Source organism: Rana temporaria, chromosome 1 (assembly GCF_905171775.1).
Source record: "Rana temporaria chromosome 1, aRanTem1.1, whole genome shotgun sequence".
NCBI classification, from domain to species: Eukaryota; Metazoa; Chordata; class Amphibia; order Anura; family Ranidae; genus Rana; species Rana temporaria.
The window spans coordinates 622,452,837-622,475,130 of record NC_053489.1 but is presented as its reverse complement, the minus strand read 5'-3'; the positions used below and the strand labels follow the sequence as shown (position 1 = coordinate 622,475,130).

General features: G+C 43.9%; 1 protein-coding gene across 3 annotated transcripts in view; it reads right to left on the bottom strand.

The window, feature by feature from the left end:
- SH3BP2 (SH3 domain binding protein 2) overlaps positions 1–22,294 on the bottom strand; it is a 150,263-nt gene that overhangs the window by 13,315 nt on the left and 114,654 nt on the right. For 2 of the 3 annotated variants that reach the window (XM_040335319.1, XM_040335317.1), the window contains exons 3-8: positions 19,702–19,804; positions 16,603–16,720; positions 14,688–14,758; positions 13,433–13,515; positions 6,994–7,053; positions 3,546–4,476 (exon numbers count right to left, since the gene is read on the bottom strand). In XM_040335319.1, the coding sequence (XP_040191253.1) occupies positions 3,546–4,476; positions 6,994–7,053; positions 13,433–13,515; positions 14,688–14,758; positions 16,603–16,720; positions 19,702–19,804 (1,366 nt within the window). The remainder of the gene's footprint in view (positions 1–3,545; positions 4,477–6,993; positions 7,054–13,432; positions 13,516–14,687; positions 14,759–16,602; positions 16,721–19,701; positions 19,805–22,294) is intronic. The other variant, XM_040335318.1, reaches the window with a different exon arrangement.

The following is a 22,294-nucleotide window of genomic DNA, read 5'->3' as shown; positions in this document are numbered from 1 at the left end:
TGTTGTCTATGCATACAGTTTAAGGCTATAACCCTAAGATATGTGGTTGTGCTGTAGCAATTAGTGGTAATTAGAACTTTGATTCAGGGGAGGATATGTGTAAAACTTTCACAGATATTAAACAATTTCTCTTCCCCGTTATTTTAGGAACAATACCTATTTATAGTCTCAAACCCTTTTCAGTTCTTTTTTTTTGTATTGTGAACCATCCAGCATCTTTCCAAAGTAGTATCTCGTAGGCTCCTTCTGGGCAACTAAAGAAACTGTTCCAGACTGCATTGGTTGCATGAACAACAATCTCACCACTATGGGCGACAAGGATTGTTCTACTTTCAGGTGTTTTAGCAACTAAAGGCCGATATATAACAACAAGCATAGGCGTGTGCACAGGGTGTGCCAGGTGTGCCCAGGCACACCCTAATCACCCTGTTCAGCACAAATCCCCCCTACTGCCCTAGCTCCTCCCTTTCCCCCGTCACAGCGCTTCCAGCTTCCCTCCTCTCCTCTCCCGCCAGCAGTTGCTGTGGGGATGTTTTAGAATGAGTGGCGGAAGGGGCTGGTAAATATGTAATTTACAAGCCCCTTCCCTTTCTCAATGAAGATCGTGAGTGATTGGTAGTGTATGTTTGAGATTTGGGGTGCACACCTTAATGCAATATGCTGCGCACACCTATGACAACAAGTCATTATGATGAAAACTCACCTGAACCCTCAGCTATTGCTCTGCCTATTCATGTGACAAGAGTCATCCTAGGACTCATGCTTATGTTGATACTACATAAACTTAAAGGGGTTGTAAAGGTAAATGTTTTTTCACCTTAATGCATCCTATATCATGGGAGCGCGCTCGCAAAAGCTTTCCACCATGCGAGCTCGCTCGCATAACGGTGGAATGCTTTTGCGAGTAGGAGCCGAGACAGCCGCCGAGGGACCCCAGAAGAAAGGGTTAGGGGACACTCTGTGCAAAACGAGCTGCACATTGGAGGTAAGTATAACATGTTTGTTATTTAAAAAAAAAAAAGTTTGCCTTTAAAGTGGTTTGTAAACCCAATTTTTTTTAACCACTTGAGCTCCGAAACATTTTATCCCCTTCATGACCAGGCCATTTGTTTGCTATTTAGCACTGTGCTGGTAATTGCACGGCCATGCAACAATGTGCCCAAATTCAATTGATATCATTTTTTCCCACACAAATAGAGCTTTCTTTTGGTGGGATTTGATCACCACTGGGGTTTTAATTTTGTGATTATAAATGGAAAAATATCAAACTTTTCGATTTTTTTTTTACTTTCTGCTACAAAACATTCAATTAAAGAATAAAAAAAATTTGTTTATAAATTTTGGCCAAATGTATGTCTTTGGTAAAAAAAATCCCACATCTAACACAATGAGAGAGGGTTAACATCTAGGGCGATCATTGGTTAAATGTATGTCTAACAATGTGTGCTGCCTTTTACTACAGATTTCTTTGTTTCTTATCGCTAATTTGCAGAGATAAGAAACAAAGAGATCGCTCCCTCTGTACAGAGCCATTGTCAACACAAGGCTCTGAGCTGTGATTGCACACCGCTGATCACCAGGTTCTGGCCATGAATCATTGGCCGGGACTTTCTAACAAACTTCCGCTGTGTACAATCATAGCAAGTTTTGGGGGGGGGGGGGGCACACATGCACACACCCTGAGCCTAGAAGCAGGCAGCGACTTACGGTTGCGTCGCTTTGCCTGTGTGGGCCGCCCACCCACAATTCCATACATTGTGGGTGGGCGGTCCACCGGTGGTTAAATAACAAATAGGTTTATACTTCCCTCCTCTTCCCGGGTCCCCTGTTGGTGCTGCTGACCCCTCCTCTTCTTGGTGTGCCAAGCCACTTCTTAGGGGGGGGCACACCTTGACCTGTGCTGCCTGTGTGCATAGACAGCATGGCTCAGCCCCGTCCCCTGCTCCCTTGTCACTGGATTAGACTAACAGCAGCAGGCACCAATGACTCCGACTGCTCTCAGCCAAGCCCCTGAGAGCATGGAGAAGGGAGAGCTACAGTTGGGCACAGTGCTGGACTGAGTGAGGACTCCATAAAGGGGGATGAGGGGGCATACTGTTGCCTAAACATTCCATCACAGGTATTTAGCTTTCTGTGCACATTTATAAAATCCTGAGCATTGTGGAATTTTTTAGCAGCTGCAACATTCTATGGGGTTCATTTAATAGAGACATATAGGCTGTTCATATTGCAAAGAAGGTTTTACCTTAGTTTATTGAACGTGATGAAAATTCACTTTGCAAAGAATATCTAATACACGTGCAAGTAACAAATAACAGTATTTTCACTTGCACATGATTGGATGATAATAGTCAGCAGAGCCTCATTCGCTAAGCTACAGGGAAATTTCCATGTAAAGTGAAGATTCCCCTGAAGGCTGGGTTCACACTTATGCAATGCCAGACATTGCATGTGATTGGCATTGCATTGCTGTGCACATCACATGCGGTATCTGTGCAATGCAAATTCAGCCAGGTTGTATAGCTGAAATCACATTTGCACCAAAATGCAATCTGATTTCACAGTTCGCATTGCCTTCTGTGAACCGATTCTTGGGTGTCTTTAACTTTATATTGACACCCACAGCCAGGGTCGAAACTAGGAGGGGGGCACATTCCCCGGGTGACGCATCTAGGGGGGTTCTGTCACCTCCACCCTCATCAGTCCTAATAGGTTCCAAAATAAATGGTTTCAATTTATATACAAGCATGATGATTTTATCATATCTAAATATTGAAACTGCAAATTACAAATACACAAGCTAATATATTTGTAGAATTTATATAATAGATTGTTGCTTTTGTTGCTTTTATGAGGTACAATTATTGACAATGTTAGCTGCATGTTATCTGACGCATAAAGTTATTTATTCCTCTTTGATTTCAATGTCAATATTGCAGAGTTAAATTAATTTAAACAATCCTTTGATGAGAAGTGTCGCCAAAGCTTTTTTGGCCAAACATCTCTTGTGGGTCAGAGAAGTACATTTACTTTCTCCTGTGACCCGGTATCAGATTATAGTGGGTTTTACACGCTATAAACTGACCAAGCAGAGCCACTCCAGGCTCTGGAAGGATCCCAACAATATTCTCAGGATCCACCCTGCTGCCTGATTGGAAGCTGGCTCCACCTCTCAGAGCACAGCTGCACCCATCCCCCTCACCCGGCCTAGTGCTCCAGTGAGTGCTAAAGAAGCTGAGCGGAGGGCGGTGATTGACAGCCACTGCTGTCCACTCTGAGCGATCAACAGTCATGTGATCATCCAGTCTTACAGCCGACGTGGGACTGATGCTGCAGCATAGAGGTAAGTATGCAGATTATTTTTTTTTTTTAAACCCATGCTTCTTCTTAAAAATGGTTTAATTATTCAGAGATCTTAGTCCCATTCCCCCAGAGTATTGATTTTCTAATACCCCTATTCTAAGTGCTAAGCCTAGCTTTTTGCTTAGAATAGTAACTGAGATAAATGTAACATATCATATAACATCTTGGATAATATTACTTACATCATTTGTGAGAATCCATGATCTGCCCTTGGTGGGCGTACCCTAGGTACCACGGGAGGTGGTTTAGCAGGTCCACTTTTCATCTGAGAGCTTGAGCGCTCAGGGGATTTGTCATCATTAATTGTTACTCTTGGTTTGTTTCTTGGAACAATTGGAGGAGTGTTGTCTTCTACCTTCAGGTATGAAGGTTTTACTGGTGGTACAGGAGGTGCTGGATGGCCAGGCTTATTTGGTAGTTTTTCAATAGCAGGTACAGCAGGCTTTGATGGTACCAGTGGAGGAGGCTTTTTAAATATGTTGCTCAGTTCTTGCTTTAGCAGGTTATTTCCCATTATAGAATTTTGAGAAATATTCTGCATTTCATCTGTAGTTATACAGTTTGGAGGTTCTTTTCTGGAGCTAGTAACAGATGGATCCAACCTGGGAGGTAGAGGATCCAACCTGGGAGGTGGAGGATCCAACCTGGCAGACGGAGGATCCAACCTGGGAGGTGGAGGATCCAACCTGGCAGACGGAGGATCCGACCTGGGAGGTGGAGGATCCGACCTGGGAGGTGGAGGATCCGACCTGGAAGACGGAGGTTGAAATGTTGAGTTTGGGGAAATGGGCAAGCCTGAGGAAGGCTTTCTGGGCCGTTGTGGCGGTATATAACCCCTGTCAGTTGCACTGCTTGTTATTGGTGGAGGAGGAGGAGGTTTATGAGCTGGTGGAAAAGAAGGGATGGGTGGAGGAGGCTTCATATCTATGTCAATTTTGTTCTGACCAACAGACTCCCTCCTTGGGCGTGGCAGATGTAAGTCAGATATCTCCATTTTCGGTAGACTAGGAAGTGGTTTTGACATTGCAATACTGGATATTGATCGTCTTATGTGGGGATCTTCAGCCTTTGCTTGAACTGGAACTGGTGGTGGTGGATAGCTTGGTGCACCATCTGAACAACATAAAACATTTCACTAAATTAAAACCCACTGGAATCATTTCTATAAGTAACATGTTTTAAAAAATATCTCACTTTTGAAATGGAAAAACTTGGAGTATTAGTGGTTACAATTCAGAAGAACACATTTTAATAAAACAATTTTCAAGTCTTTGTAGAGATTTCCTAAAACTGGTGCACATAGAATCTGGTGTAGCTGTGCATAGAAACCATTCTATATATTAAGATAAAAAAAAAAACGTCTGTGCAGCAGCCTCCCTCGGCCCCCTAATACTTACCTGAGCCCCATCTCCATCCAGTGATGTTGCACGAGAGCCATTTGCTCCAGTTGCTGTCAATCAAAGTCAGTCAGCCAATGAGGAGAGAGAGGGGCCAGGGCCGAGCCACAGCTCTGTGTCTGAACGGACACACAGAGCAGCGGCTCGTGTGCCCCCATAGCAAGCTGCTCGCTGTAGGGGCACTTGGCAGGAAGGAGGGATCAGGAGTACTGCGAGGGACCCGAGAAGAGGAGGATCTGGGCTGCTCTGTGAAAAAACACTACATAGAGCAGGTAAGTATAACATGTTTGTTATTTAAAAAACAAACAAAAAAGCAAGACTTTAATATCACTTTAACTGAACAAGTTAGAAGCTGATTGGTTACAGACAGCTGCACCAGATTCTGTGTTTATCATATATTAGTAAATATCCCTCTTTATGTGTTACTGCAAGACATACATTTATTTTCTTAGGCTCCATTCCTACTTGTACAAGTCCAAGGCTGTGTGATTTCCATAGAAAATTTACATTGCAACTTTGATGCAACTTTGGATGGGTGCGACTTGGATGCAATGTTGGTTGTTGACTTTGACTTCTGCAGAACTGTGGCATGCGACTTTCATCCAACTTTAGAGAGCTTAAATTTCAGTCTATGGCACTCAAGTTGCATGAAAGTCACATCAAAGCAGTGGAGGAAGCTTTTTAAAGTCGCTGCAATTTTAAATTGAATAGATTTGAATAGCTGCCATTGAAATACATGGGTTTTAACTTGTCATGTGACTTTATGGGGTTGATTTACTGAAGGGAAATAGACTGTGCACTTTTAAAAAAACTGTTGTGATCTGCAATTGGAGTTGTTCCAGAGCTTAGTTAATAAGGGGAAGCTCTGCTGACTTCCATCATAAAATCATGTGCAGGCAAAAATGCTGTGTTTTTTTTTTCTCCTTGCACGTGATTGGGTGTTCTTTGTAAAGTTTAAATATTACCTAATTTACTAAGCTCTGGGGCAACTGCACTTTACAAAGTGCACAGTCTATTTGCCTTTACTAAATCAACCCCTAAGTGTCCAGTCACACAAGTATGACTGGAGCCTTATGATCAAAATTTACTGAGCTACCATAATCTTTTTTTTTTTTGGGGGGGGGGGGGGGCTACAAACTAAGGTATTTTTTTTAATGGCATTTTTATTTTGTATTACTATTGGCGGTGATCAGCGATTTTTAGCAGGACTGCAACATTGCGGCGGACAAATCTGACACTTAAATTACACTTTTGACACTTTTTTGAGGACCAGTGACATTATTACAGTGATCAGTGCTAAAAATATGCACTTTTACTGTACTAATGACTTTGGCAGGGAAAAGGTTAACATCAGGGGCGATCAAAGAGATAACCTGAGTGTGTCCCTAGGAGGTGCTTGACAACTGTGTGGGGGATGGACTGACGGGGGGAACAAATAGATCCGTGTTCCTGCTTAGCAGGAACATAATATCTGTGTCCTCCCCTGTCAGAACAGCGATCTGCCTTGCTTACATAAGCAGATCACCGTTCTGCCTCTCTGGGTAATGATCGTGGGTGGCCGGCGGACATTGGGTCCACTGGACCCACTGATTGGCTCCCCCTTTGTCCAATGGGCGTGCAGGTACGTCATTTTGCATAATAGAGCCGCCTTTCCACAGTATATATGCGCTAGGTGGTCTTTAAGTGGTTAAGCTACTTGACATGTTGTGCCCTTAGAGATCCATTGTTCATCAAAAATTAAGGGCATTTCTTTTATCATCTTGAACCTCCCTCCCCCTCCAGGAGTGCACAGCACCCCTAATCTCAAACACACATATGTGTGCTCATATATGTAGATTGGTCTCAGTAGGGCAGTGGATGGTGTCAGTATTTATTTTTAATTTTTTTGTATTTTATTTTTTATTATTTTTTACAGTTTTTAGGAGCCCAGTTGGGGGGCTTTGGTCAAATATCAGGGGTCTAAATAGACCCATGATGTCTCACTTTCAGAAAAAATAAAGGGACTGTGGACAGAGATTCCCCAGCCCCTTTCTCTGCAGCCTCAGCTTAACTAAACAGTGAATGAATGGGAAGTGATCTGTGCTGGGCCGCTTCCTGTTCTTTCACCCCCTGAGCAGCAGGGGGAATCTGCGCCGCACTGGGTGATTAGGCACACCCGACACACCCTGTGTGCACGTCTATGTATGCACCTAATGCGTTACACCAATCTAAAATTCACATATAACTTACTTACCATCTACAGAATCTGGCCTTTCATAGTCCTCCTCATCATCATCTTCATCCTGCCAGCTATCTGTAAGGATAAGGAATGGGATTATTAGTCTGGCTGCCGGCCACATGATTGCCAACACATGCATGTTTAATATAATGACCTCCATAATAGCATTATTATAATTCCTTGCTTCATAATAACTCAAAGCAAAAGGCAGAGTGTGGAAAACTTGTGAATGTTATCAAAGACATCTGTTCTACAGGGAAACTATGGCATATTTTCAGGGAAAACATATACTGAGGTGTTGTGAACAGTGGCGGCCCGTCCATAGGGACGCACGGGCGCCGCCCCCCCTCCCACAGTCACAAAAAAAAAACAAAAAAAAAAAACGGGCACCTTTAAGAACTTTTATTCGGCTAAAATGTAATTTTGACATTTTAGCCGCAGTTCTGGCGGCCGTCTATAGAGGGCGCTGCAGCGCCACCCCCTCTCGCAAATAACACACATTCGTGCATAAATGCACAAATGTATGTTATTGCTGGTTGCCAGCGCTGCCTGGTCTATTCAGATAACCGGATGCGGGACGCCGGTTACCCGAATAGCGGCAGCTGGTTGGCTGAGGGGAACTGCCTATCAAAGCCAGCGGCTCTGATAGGCTTTTCTCCAGCTCTCAGCTGTCTATACTCTGAGCGCAGGCAATCTGCGCTCATTGTATAAGACAAACGGCCGTTTCAGCCAATCAGGTTCCCGGATTCTGGTTATCAGGAACCTGATTGGCTGAAGCTTCACCACAGCGGCAGAAGACATCGAGGGAGCACATGGAATCCTCAGGTAAGTGCTTTTTACAGGGAAAGGGGCACAGTGAAAGGGCACAGAGGTGACAATTGGCACAGTGGCATCATGGGGCACAGTGGTGACAAAGGGCACAGAGGTGACAATTGGCACAGTGGCATCATGGGGCACAGTGGTGACAATGGGCACAGTGGCATCATGGGGCACAGTGGTGACAATGGGCACAGTGGCATCATGGGGCACAGTGGTGACAATTAAAGGGCACAGTGGTGACAATTGGCACAGTGGCAACAGTTGAGGGGCACAGTGGCTGCGTTTGATGGCATGGCACAGTGGTGACAATTGATGGCACAGTGACTGCGTTTGATGGTATGGCACAGTGGTGACAATTGATGGCACAGTGGCTGCGTTTGATGGCATGGCACAGTGGTGACGTTTGATGGCATGGCACAGTGGTGACAATTGATGGCACAGTGGCTGCGTTTGATGGCATGGCACAGTGGTAACAATTGATGGCACAGTGGTTGCGTTTGATGGCATGGCACAGTGGTGACAATTGATGGCACAGTGGCTGCGTTTGATGGCATGGTACAGTGGTGACAATTGATGGCACAGTGGCTGTTTGATGGCATGGCGCAGTGGTGACAATTGATGGCACAGTGGCTGCGTTTGATGGCACAGTGGCTGCATGTGATGGGCACAGTGAGGCTGCATTTTTTTTTTTCCGTTTGCGCCCCCCCAAAAATTTTGAGCACCAGCCGCCACTGGTTGTGAAGCTTATTGTGAGCTACATTCTATCCCCACAAAGCAGGGGTCCTCAGATGTCCCTACCATTGCACCTATATCGCTAAGTCTCTTGTACTTCTCCTTTAAGTATTTAATCTGTGCATTTAGCTATGTACCAGGGGGCTCAGCTTCAAAGCAACACAATTGTTCTGCTTTCTGCTTGCTTGTATGCAGAAAATATAGATTTTCATCCTAAAGCGGCAATAAATCCAAAAACAAAAAATAATATAATACCAATCCATAAATCTGGTAGCTTAATTTCCTTTTTTTATGTCTTTCCCCTCATATTTTCACTTGGTGATCTGCCCAGAAACACACTTCCTGTCTTAGGATGTTCTCCACTCGGAATGGAGGAGTAACAGAGCCAGCCATGGACAGAAGCATTGCCAATCTGGGGAGAGGGAAGTCCGTCCACCACCAAACCCCCAAGTCCCCTCCCCCGAGCCCACACTTTTGTGAAGCCAATTAGAGCCTAATCACATGCTTAAAAAAAAAAAAAAAAAACTCCATTGGAATCCATGCGTCCGGCACCCTGCATGGAAATTAGGGCATACCTCCCAACATTTTGAGATGGGAATGAGGGACACCTATTGAAAATATATGTAGGCATAGGACATCCCCCCTGCCACACCCCTTAACCACTTCCCATCCGCCCATCAAATTTTTACGGCCACAAGGTGACTCTAAAATGGTGGGAGGCCATCAATATACGGCCTCCCGTCGCTCAGGGGTTGATGCGCGTGCCTAGCGGCCGCAATGTCTGCCAGGCACCCGCGATCGGCAGTCACAAAGCCAGGACTGTGGATCTCTGTGTGTAAACACAGAGATCCACCGCCTGTCAGGGGAGAGGAGACCGATGTACATAGGGACACCCATCGGTCACCTCCCCCAGTCAGTCCCCTCCCCCCACAGTAAGGCCCCGTACACACGACCGAACATGTCCGCTGAAACTGGTCTGCGGACCAGTTTCCGCAGACATGTCCGACCGTGTGTACGGCCTAGCGGACAGGTTTCCTGGCCTAGCGGACAGGTTTCCAGCGGACAAAAGTTTCTTAGCATGCTGATGTTAGTATGTTAGCATGTCCGATGTTAGTACGACTCATCGGACATGTCCGCTGGTTATGACGTATAACCAGCGGCCGAAATCCCGCGAATGCGTCAAACTGATTCGACGCATGCGTGGAAGCATTGAACTTCCGTGTAAGAGAACTTCGGTGTCTTCTACGTCACCGCGTTCTCTGTCTGCGGGGATTTTGGTCTGATGGTGTATACACACATCAGACCAAAAGCTCCCAGCAGACATGTCCGATGAAAACGGTCCGCGGACCGTTTTCATCGGACATGTCTCCTCGTGTGTACAAGGCCTGAGAATCATCTAGCAGGGAACACATTTAACCCCTTGATCGCCCCCTAGTGTTAACCCCTTCCCTGCCAGTCACATTTATACAGTAATCAGTGCATATTTATAGCACTGTTCGCTGTATAAATGTGAATGGTCCCAAAAATTTGTCAAAAGTGTCCGATATGTCCGCCGTAATATCGCAGTCCTGACAAAAATCGCAGATCGCCGCCATTACTAGTAAAAAAGAAAAAAATCATAATTCTATTCCCTATTTTGGAGGCGCTATAACGTTTGTGCAAACCAATCACTATACGCTTATTGCGATTTAATTTTTTTACAAAAAATATGTAGAAGAATACGTATCGGCCTAAACTGAGAATTTTTTTTTTTTTTTAAATTGGATATTTATTATAGAAAAAAGTAAAAAATATTATGTTTTTTTTTCAAAATTGTCGCTCTATTTTTGTTTATAGCTCAAAAAATAAAAAGCACAGAGATGATCAAATACCACCAAAATAAAGCTCTATTTGTGGGGGAAAAAAAGGACGTAAATTTTGTTTGGGAGCCACGTCGGACGACCGCGCAATTGTCATTCAAAGCGCGACAGTGCTGAAAGCTGAAATTTCGCCAGGGCAGGAAGGGGGTATATGTACCCAGTAAGCAAGTGGTTAAAGGGGACATAACCAACAAAAAAAGGTTCATTAAATCCACAAGTGCTTTTTTTACCACTAATATTCCTTTATATTGGCCTTTAAAATTGACAAATACAGAAAATAAAAATTTGGCAGAAAGGTTTAGCACCGGGAAAAAATATAGCAAGTAGATTATGCGCAAAAAAAGTTTATCAGAACATTGTTATAGAAGGCAGCATAGTCAATCTGTAAGGTTGAAATCAGTGAAAAATTCCAGCTGTTTGGGGTGGTGATGGGGAATGTGCGGATATATTAGGATGGGAGTATGCACACAGGGCTGCCGTCAATAAGGAACAGAAACCATTGTTCCAAACTAGCAAGCAAACACCGGGAAACACTTTTTGATAGATAAACTATATAGATCAGGCCAAAATGAGGGACAAATGAGGAGGAAAGAGGGGCATTGCTCCAAATCCAGAAAAGTCCCTCAGGGACAGTTGGGAGCTATGAATTAGGGGCCTGGCACATGAAGTAGGGGGGCAGCGCCCCTGCACCCTGTACGCACGGGCAGCCGCTGGTGAACACCCCGCTTGCTGCCTTTGCAGCTAAAAGAGGAACTGTGTCTTTTTACTCTCCCTCAATGCAAGGCCTTATTGAATTTCCGGGCAGAAGTTTGCTTTTTTGGAATGTATATTTTCTTTAGCACACTATGATATATTTGCAAACTATGATATATTTACACAGAGATGTGATAAATTATTGTCTGTGTTAGCTTGCTGTTAAATAAAAAAAGCAAACAGTGCAATCTTACTCAACATTATTACATCACTTACAAAGGGAAGTTATATGGGCAGTACATTCCTGTTTATTATTACATGGTTAAAATGTTCTTTACTTATTGACTGACTCCAATATTTGCCACACACTAACAATACAGATTATTCTGAACACTCCGCTCCCTTACGATCCAGTGGTAGACTGTTCCTGGTATCCTCAAGTCCAGAGTAGGTATATAGGGCCAGATTCACGAAGCAGATACGACGGTGTATCTCAGATACACCATCGTATCTCAGCTTTTTTCAGGTCCTATCTATGCGCCTGATTCATAGAACCAGTTACGCATAGATAGGGCTGAGATCCGACAGTGTTACACTGTGTTACACTGTCGGATCTTTTTTTTGAATTAAAAATGGCGCCGGGGGCGTTCCCGCTGATTTACACTGAATAATATGTAAATCAGCGAGATACGCGAAATTCACGACCGTACGCGGACCCGACGCAGTGTTCTTACGTCGTTTCCGTAGCGCGGTACCCGTCGTATACTTACCCCTGCTAAAAGCAGGGGTAAGTATTGTTAAGTATAGCCGTCGTTCCCGCGTCGAGTTTGAAATTTCCTACGTCGTTTGCGTACGCCGATTCACGAACACGCGCGTCGCAAGTCTAGCTCCCGTCGCAACCACTGACGTCCTATTGACGTCAGTGGGAGCAATGCACGCCGGGAAATTCCCCGGACGACGCATGCGTATTTAAATCGGCGCGGGAGCGCGCCTGATTTAAATATGACACTCCCCTAGCCGCGGAATTTGAATTCCGCTGGGGGATTTAGGATCCGCCGTCGCAAGTTTGGAGGTAAGTGGTTTGTGAATTAGCCACTTGCCTCCTAAACTTGCGGGAGCGGATCTTAATTCACGTAGAACGAGCGGATCTATTAGATCCGCTGCGCTACGTGAATCTGGCCCATAGACTTTGCTCTGGGCTTAAAGATGTCAGGAATAAAGACCACTAGAATGCAGGAGCTGCAGGGACTACCTTTTGCAGAGAGGAGGGGAGGACCGGATAAGTATATCTCTTTTCAACTGTCCCCTAGGTAGAAATATGGATACGTAAAAGAATGCTAAGTTGTTACTGCATTGTTTGTTAGCTTAAATAAGGTAGATTTGCAGGGGGGAACTGCATAATTTTTTTCTGAAAAGGGGGCAGTAGGACAAATATGTTTGGAAACCTCTGCAGTAGAGTTACATTTATCATAATGAACCATGTTTGTACTGTGCTGGTGGATCTCATTATCAGTTGTACACTGGGTGTGCACACCGGGGTTGATTTACTAAAACTAGAGAGTGCAAAATCTGGTGCAGCTCTGCACAGAAACCTGTTAGGTTTCATTGTGAAAGCTTAAAGTGGAGGTTCACCCTATAAAAAATTTCTAACACAGCATCCAGCCCAGTCCTGCATATAAAATGACACTGACCTTTTTTTTTTCTTTGCCGTAGATAGCGTTTAGCCGTGGAATTCACCGCGGCTTCCGGGTAGGGAATCCCGCGGGAGTGGGCGTTCCTATTGTCATGCCAATTGATTGACATGCTAAACGACGGCGCACACAGCGCGTCACGACTTCCCGAAGGAAGCTCGGGTCGCCTCGGCTCTATTCGGCGCCTGCGCGGCTAACGGAAAGTAGCGATCGGGAGCTTTCCAATCATGTGACCACTGTGACAGCCAACCATCCTCCAAGGGAAACAACTTTTCCCTAATTGCACATTGCAAGCTACTCGGAACAATATAAGCTCTCTATAGAGATCTATGTATAATCCTGCGCCAAAAAATACAACAAGAAAGCTAAGAAATATTTTTTAACATATTTTTTAGGTATGTTGTATGAATAAGAAACATAACATGGGGGTTTCTGAGATTTAATTGGAAAGGTGGAAATACACAGTATTACAAATTAACTGGGCCACAGAATATTTTGGTGGGATTAAGTTTGTTCAGTCAGTTCCCTGATCTTCTTTCAATAATTCCCTCCCCTTATTATGTACAAACTGGCGCACTGGGGCCATGAAACCATGGCTTAAAAATTGCTGTAAAATACAACATAAATGAAAGGGAAGACAAATTGGACATGAACGATTACCTTCTGCCGGATTGTGTTCGTATTTAATAGCGACAGCGCGTTCCACAGATCCATAAAAGCTACCCGAGTCCGAGCCACTTTCACTGGAACAGAAAGTACATGAAAGTTATAAGTCTACAGGTAGCAAAAACCAAATAGTTCTCTTGCTTAGATATCGGGTATCATAAGCGTCTTTTCATTGTATTGACTTTACATTGTAACTTGACAATTGTAAAAAGCCGAACAGTGTCAGTTTAATATGCTAGCTTTACAGTTATAACCATATATATATATTAAAAATTCAATTTCTTTCATAAGGCCTAATTTGACTGGTTCTCTTTAAAGTGTATGTATAGGGAAAACTTTTTTTTTAGTTTCCCTTTCACGTTTGTGCGACTTGCCCTGCGACTTAGGACTGCAAAGCCGCATGAAAAATCATACCCCATGATTTCCTATGAGTACCATTCATATCTGTGCGACATCAAGTCGCACCGACTTCAAAGTAGTTCTGGTACTACTTTGGTCCGACCTTTATGCGAGTTAAGGTCCATTGACCTCAAGTTTACACAGGTATTCCCTGAAATCGCGAAATCATGGTAAAATTGCAGAAAAATTACGCCACTTTCAAGTAAAAGGGGCCTTAGTTGTTTGCTTTTTGCCCTGTTGCCAATGAGAAATCATACCCCAGTCCAGTCCATTTGCTCTAGTAGGAGAGCTTGACTGGTTCTCTTAAATGAATGTACTGTATAGGCAAAATTAAACTAAATTATTATTTTTTTCTTTACTTGTGCATAGATTAGGGACAAAAATAAAACCCTAGTCAGTTTTGTTTGCCATCTGCATTCCTGCCACTAAGATAATGTATGGCCTCTCCATTTTCCCTGGTGACAATGGGCAATACAGGATTTTACAGTAGTCGCCAGAACGAGAGGTACATTTTTCAATGGGAACTCTTCCAGTGACAACTGTCTTAGAGGATAATTTATTTTCCACTCACTTTCTGTTAAATCTACAAGACAGGAAGTAAAAAGGAAATCTCCCTAAAGGGACCCAGGCAGCAAATAGTATTGGTACTTTGTCCTCATACCCCACTCCGGTCCATTTTCCTCTAGTAGGCGGGTGGGCAAAAATACAGGAAACCTTCCAAGTAGGGAGAATTATAGGACTAATCCACAGATTAGACAATTGATATTATTTTGAGACTTGTTTTTTAAGAACACAAAAAAATATAATTGGAAGGGTTGTGTTTTTGCTTAGCTGTACAATGGCTACATACCTTAGGTCGGTAGTTGTTTCTTTTTTCTCATGATAATGATCTATCTCCGTCCTCAAGGCTAGCATCCATTTCTGTAACAGAATTTATTGTTTTTTAATGTCTCCTTTAGCACATTTATTTCACCCACACAGCCCAGAATAATCAAATCCCAATGTGTGTAAAAAAAAATGGTGGAACAATTAATTACAATTGCAAAACAGATAACTAAACAGAATACCCTAGTCTGAATTGCATACAGGGATCACACTACTTTATGAATAGTTGTTTATTTTAATGCAGACATTACTGTACTCAACTGTCCCAGCACTAGACAGCATTAGTAGCTCATTGAATATTTTTCCATCTTGACTGTTCTCCTTTGGACTACTCAATGCCTCTGCATTATATTTTGGAGATAAGAAGATGGGGAAGTGTTCTGTAGTCCAAGAGCAGAAAACTAGGAATTTCTGACAACAGTACTATGTGTTACTGTGTAGCAGAGGCAGTGTGTTGTCAGCTGCCTGTTGTCAACAGTGTCCGGGCTAGGCTCAGGTCGGCCAATTGCCAGCTCCTATCTCTCCACAGTGACTCACCTGTTATGATATGCTGCTCATCAGTCCTGCCTACTTAAGCAGTCCAGCTCAGTTGATCTCTGCCTTCGCCTTGGTCAACATCGCAGAGACTATCGCCTGCATTCCTGTTGAAGACTTAAACTTGCTTGGCTGACGTTCCTTCTGGCTCCAGATCCTGCTTTCTGTTCTATTACGTTTATCTCTGGCTCTCTGACATTTAGCTTGGCTGACTATCCGATCTGGTTCCTGAACTTTGGCTATGTTTTGACTATGATTACTCTGTTTATCTTTTTATTATTATTATTAAACAAGTGTGATTTAAGGCCCCTTTCACACCTGCAGACCGTATGTCTGTTTTTCATCCATCCGTTTTCGGAGAAAAAATGGGCATGTATCCCTATGGCATTGCGGACGTCAGCGGATGAAAATCCGCTGACATCCGATCTCATCGGTCTCCGTTATGTTCCGTTTCTGCAGACGGAGGAAAATCCTATTTTTCCATCCGTCTGCAGATCGGATTGGATGAACACGGACAGACGGTCCGTGTTCACCTGATCCCGCCATAGAAGAGAGCGGAGATATGACAGGGACCACCCTGTCATCTTCCGGCTCAACGGGGATCAACGGAGCGATCCTCGCTGAGCATGCGGGTGTTAAAGGAACGGATCCTCACAGGATTCATGCATGTAAAGGGCCCTAACTGTATTTCTGTCTCGGTCTGATTCATGGTTTCTGACAAACAGGAACTTTAGTAGCCAACTGGATTTCTGCTCTGTTTTCGAGCTACCTTATTAGCAAATTATGTATTGTACTTTTGCCCCTATAGGTATATCAAAGTAATTGACTCTCCCTATTTCCACATCCCAGTAGAAGTTCTTGTAATAAGTAGATGAAGAAACACTATTTCAGCTTTTTATACGGGGGAAAATCAGGTCATCATTAAATGAAGCCTTGTATTTGGAGACACGTGTCAGTATTGATATTTTGATACACCAGTGTGAACATGAAATACAATCTCTTTGTCTTAGACCCCTTTAACACTGGAGCGATTTGCAGGCGCTAATGCACTAAAAATAGCGCCTGCAAACCGACCCTAAACAGCCGCTGCTGTGTCTCCAGTGTGAAAGCCCCGAGGGCTTTCACACTGGAGTGGTGCGCTAGCAGGATGGTAAAAAAAAGTCTAGCCTGCTATCCACAATGGGACACCGCGGCTATACTGCCTCGGCCGCTAGCGGAGGGTAAAACTGCCCCACTAGTGGCCGAATAGTGCCGCAAAATTGGCGGTAAAGTGCCGCTAAAAATACCTGCCGACGCACCTCGCGCCACAGTGTGAAAGGGGCCTTACTGCTGACAGATGGACCTACCTTCCGCTCCTCTTCAGATGCTGCTGAGAAATACCACGTTCGATGTTTTTTGCTAATGTGCACCATCTTGAAGGGGAAAACATTATTTGATGTGGTCTCTTCTGCTGCCCTCATTACCCTAGTGAAAGTGATAAAGAATGTGAATTAAAAGTAGCCATCATTTGCAGGTGCTCCTGTCTGGCATCCAATCTGTAGATAATTTATAACAAATCAGTGAAGGGTCTGATGATATACGAATTAAGTTTTATCCTCACAATTTCCAGTTTTTTTAGAGACTGCATTTAAAAACCTTTATGGTCAAGAAAATGTTGATTCAGCTTTACATTAGCAGTCGTCAACAACTCAATCTGATTTTGTTTTTGGGAATACTGGGCATGTTGGCTATAAGCTAGTGTGGTCTACAGTAACTAAGCTGATGGCCTGTCCAGTTAATTACACAGAGTTGATGAGATTGGACTGTGCGGCCTTGTACACACAACCGTTTTCCTCAACAGAATCCATCAAGAAACTTGGTGGCAGAGCTTTTTTGCCGAGGAAAACGGTTGTGTGTATGTTTTTTATCGAAAAAACTGTTGTGGAACTCGACGAGAAACAAGTTCTTTTTCCTCGTCGGGAGTCTCAATTTCCTCGTCGTGTTTCTCGTCGGGCTGGTTTACGATGAGAAACACGATCGTGTGTATGCTAAGAAACCCACGCATGCTCAGAATAAAGTATGAGACGGGAGCGCACCTTCGGTAAAAGTAGCGTTTGTAATGGAGATGGCACACTTGTCACGTTGTAACAGACTGAAAAGCGCGAATCGTCTCTTACCAAACTTTTACTTAATACACAGTAACATGAGATTAGCAAAAGCAGCCCCAAGGATTGTGCCAGTGGAATCAAACTTCCCCTGCCGTCGTATGTGTTGTACGTCACCGCGTTTGAGAACGACAAGATTTGGTCTTGACAGTGTGTACGCAAAGAAAGCTTGTCAAGTTTCTCGACAAGCCTAACAAGGAACTCGTCGCGGAAAACAATGTTTCATTTACGACGAGTTCCTCGGTCGTGTGTAGAAGGCCTAATACAAGCGTGTTAACTCTTTGGAAGGAATTGAAATTGCAATTCTTGTACGGTATATAATAATTAAATACCTTGACACACCGTGAAGGAAATCCCATGTGCCAGAGTGTTCAGATGCACACCAATGAGGTTATAAAATAACTAACTGGCTGCTAACACTCCTATGAATAATTGCTTCACATGTCCTGCTCCATAGAAGCCAAACTAGTGTCATACTATCAACTGCAGCCCCTGACCTCACCAAAGGGCCACAAATTCAATATGCTTATTAAGTCAGAAACTACAGACATGCCAGAGGAAATGATGGTCAGAGGCTGTAGATGTTACAGGGTTGGTTGGAGACTGGGAACATGATGTGTAAGACAGTGAGAAACTGGGCATATGTCATATAGGACTAATAGAGATCACTACTATTACCCATTTTACAAATCAATGGTTCCAATGTCACTACTTACTACAAGGGTCCTAAAAGTACCAAAGGACCACAGGTTGGGCACCAAGGGTTTACTGTATAACCTGTACACACGTTAGTTAAGAAACTCACCAAGAGCTACATGCATGTTAGCCAAATGGTTGTGTAATTGGGTTGAATCTGTGCTATAGCCAGCAATTATTGATGCAAAGTTGACCATAGGATAGGGTGACCAGACATCCCCAGTTTCAGGGGACAGTCCCCTGATTGAGGACACTGTCCCCGGACCAAGTCTGTCACTGGTTTTGTCCCCAGATTGGATTTAATAGGGGGCAGGGGCAATTTCAAAGACAATCAGTGCAGAATTGAAATAAAAAAAATTGAATTACACACCCCTGCTCCGCCGTGCCTATTAGCATAGGGGGGTTGTATTTTTCCAATTATCTGTGCCCCTTTTTCTGATGATGTGCTGGTCGGAGCGGAGGGAATATTTCTTCAGTTTCAGGCGCATGCCCATTTAGCTTCGCTCGCATGTTCTTCTGCCTTGGCTCAAATCCTGGCCAGCCACCTGCCTATCTTCTTGCCCTCCGCTCCCCATCCAGTAGTAGCCGGGGCCCGAAGAGTAAGACTTGAGAGGCTGTGAGGCGGGCGGCGACGGGCAGAGAGTCGCTGATTGTTGCCATTACTATGTCCCCGGATTTAATTTAAAAAATCTGGTCACCTTACCATAGGGGCTCCCTTCATTACATTAGTAATAAGCTTCATATTCCTTCTTGCTTTTTTCCCTCACCTAAGCACAATTAAACTGCATCCACAAGTTTGTGGACATCTGACCAACATATAAGAGCTTGAAGGAATTCACTTTTCAAAACCATGAGCATTTATATAGAGTTGCTCTTTCCTTACAGCTGGAACAGTCTCCACTCTTCTGGTCTTTTGGTAAGGCTTTCCACAAGATTTTAAAGTATGTTTGTGAGAAATTGTATTGGATAAGAAGCCCCAACTTGCAATCAGCATTCCAGTTTATCCCAAATTTGTTCAGTGAGGTTAGGATTAAAGCCTTGTACACACTATCCAATTTTACGACAATAATTGACGGATGGACGAGTTGTGCCAGATAATCCGACCGTGTGTATGCTTCATCAAACAATTGTTGGCTGAATTATTGACAACAAATGTTGGCTGTTCATGCTCACCAACTGTCTGGCAATAAATCTGTTATCGGATTATCCAATTTTGTGTACACAAGTCCGTCCAACTAAAATCCAAAGTACAAACACGCATGCTTGGAACCAATGCTAAACATCAGACAACAATAGCAGAAGTTGCCCAAAGGGCGGCGGTAGAGAGCTGAAAAATCACGTGGTTTGGTGAATGTTGGCTGAAAATGTTCTGCCGTGTGTATGCAGAACAAGTTCACGGCCAACACCCTTCGGACCAAAATCCACGGAGAAGTCCGATGGAAGTCCGATCGTGTGTACGAGGCTTAGGACTTTGCACAGGCCACTTGGGGAGTTCCTCCACACCAAGTTAATTTACCATGTCTTCATGCAGCTGGCTTTGTGCACAGGAGATTACATTTTTGACGAAATGTTTATTCTGTATTAGTAGGATTTATAAGCACTTACCTGTTGTAGCCATTTAGTGAGAAGGCTCCTTGTGAGGATGAGGAGGTGCTGCATTTGAAGTAGTACACACAGCCTTTGTGAATAATAACATATCTTAAGGGCCCTGGTGAAAGAAAGATAACAGCTGATGTTATGTTTTCATAGCTAACCTCTGTGACTTTAAACCACAGGTGTCAAACACAAGGCAATCAGGCCCTCCAGGCCATTTTATTTATCCCTCGCACCTCTCCTGCAGCAGCAGGAGAGCTCCAGGGGGGGGGGTGCACTGTGATGTAACGGAGAGGGGGGGACTCAACTTCTGATGGTGGGGTGTCTCTTGACGTCTAATGCAAGTGGAGAGGATGGGCTGGACATCTAATCTTACAGATACAACCGGCCCTTTTGAGGGCAATCATAATGCTGATACGGCCCACCATGAAATTGAGTTTGAAACCCCTGCTCTAAACTTACTTGCCAACATATATAAATACCACAACAGTGCGATCTGTTCATATACTGAGGGTCACTAAATCGGTGTTTCCCAGTTCTTCCAACACTGCATGCTTGGCAGGTAACTTCACAAATTCAAGTTAGGTCAATGTCTGGATATCCAGAAAATGTTAACTGTTGGGACTTTAAGACATGTGTGGGAATCCCTGCATTAGATCATAATAATATCATGCCGGTGCCCTAGAAGCCCCTCTATACTGCCAGGCAGGGGACTTCCACTATGATAGATACGTATGTAGCCAGATCTTCCGGTGTTGTGGGCTTTTGCATTGTGGTATTTATGTCACTGAGAGAAAAAAATTCACCTGTCTGCTACATTTGGTACGGAGTTAACCAGAATGACAGGAAATATAGGTTTATTTTTTTTTCTGGTGTGTTTGGGTGAATAACTCTTCAGAAACGACCTTCTTGCAATAGTTAAAGCGGAGGTTCACCCGTACAATATACTTTTTCCCTTAGATTCCTGCTCGTTTTCTCTAGGGGAATCGGCTAGTTGTTTTAAAATATGAGCTGTACTTACGGTTTACGAGATGCATCCTCTCCGTCGCTTCCGGGTATGGGCTGCAGGACTGGGCGTTCCTATTTTGATTGACAGTCTTCCGAGAGGCTTCCGACGGTCGCATCCATCGCGTCACGATTTTCCGAAAGAAGCCGAACGTCGGTGCGCAGGCGCAGTATAGAGCCGCACCGACGTTCGGCTTCTTTCGGCTACTAGTGACGCGATGGATGCGACCGTCGGAAGCCTCTCGGAAGACTGTCAATCAAGAAGGAACGCCCACTCCCGAAGACCCATACCCGGAAGCGACGGAGAAGATGCATCTCGAAAACGGTAAGTACGGCTCATATTTTAAAACAACTAGCCGATTCCCCTAGACAAAACGAGCATCCATCTAAGGGGATTGTTTGAAAAAAAAGTTTAATGGGTGAACTCCCGCTTTAATACCAGGAGATAAGTCCATAACAGGTAGAGTTAGCCCCAATTTACACCTCTGTCTAATAATTTTACCTTGCCTAAGACCTATGCAAAAATCACAAGATGAGATCTTACATTTTGGCTAACCACACACATGGGTAAAACATAAATAAAATGTACAGCATATTGAACAAAGTAAATGATTGCAGGAACTGAGAGCTCAGCTGTGTTTCTCTATGCTGCTTCTCCGTGTCTGCAGAAGATGACCACATAGATATATGGTTAATCTACTGAGCATCACGACACGTTCTTATTGGCTGCTCTGCACCACTGTTTCATTTCAGGTCACAAAGCTGACTAGATACACAAGTGAAAACAAACCTAATGAAAAATAAAAATGTCAGTTCACTTTGCAAATGATCAAAGTAAATGGGTCAGCCCACACAAAGCTGACATTTCAGTTCTGGGTAATGTTGGAAAATGTAATTACGTCTTGCCATTTACATGTCTCTCTAAGACTTTGAAAGAAAAATTCCAAAACCTGATTTCCCAGCTATGCTTGCCCACAGCACCCATGTCAAGAAGGCTTATTTCCCCTTGTCCTGCGTGGCAGTTAAGATCTCAGCATTTTTCAGTTAGAAGTCTTCTTGAACATGTTATGATTTTAAATGAATGTATGTGTAAATAGTATGAGGATGGCCCAATTTTTCTTGAATTTCCTATTTTCTGTAACTCCACATTTGAATTAGTGGAAACAAAGGGGCAGATTCTCGTAGATCGCCGCATCTCTGCGGCGGCGTAACATATCTCATTTACGTTATGCCGCCGCAAATTTTACGGGCAAGTGCTTGATTCACAAAGCACTTGCCTGTAAAGTTGCGGCGGCGTAGCGTAAATCCCACGGCGCAAGCCCGCCTAATTCAAATGATCCGGGTAGGGGGCATGGATCATTTAAAATAGGCGTTCCCGCGCCGAACGTACTGCTCATGCGCCGTCCCTAAAATTTCCCGACGTGCATCGCGCTAAATGACGTCGCAAGGACGTCATTGGTTTCGACGTGAACGTAAATGGCGTCCAGCCCCATTCACGGGCGACTTTGGGAAAACAACGTAAATTTTTTAAATTTGACGCGGGAACAACGGCCATACTTAACATTGGTTGCCCCTCATATAGCAGGGGCAACTTTACGCG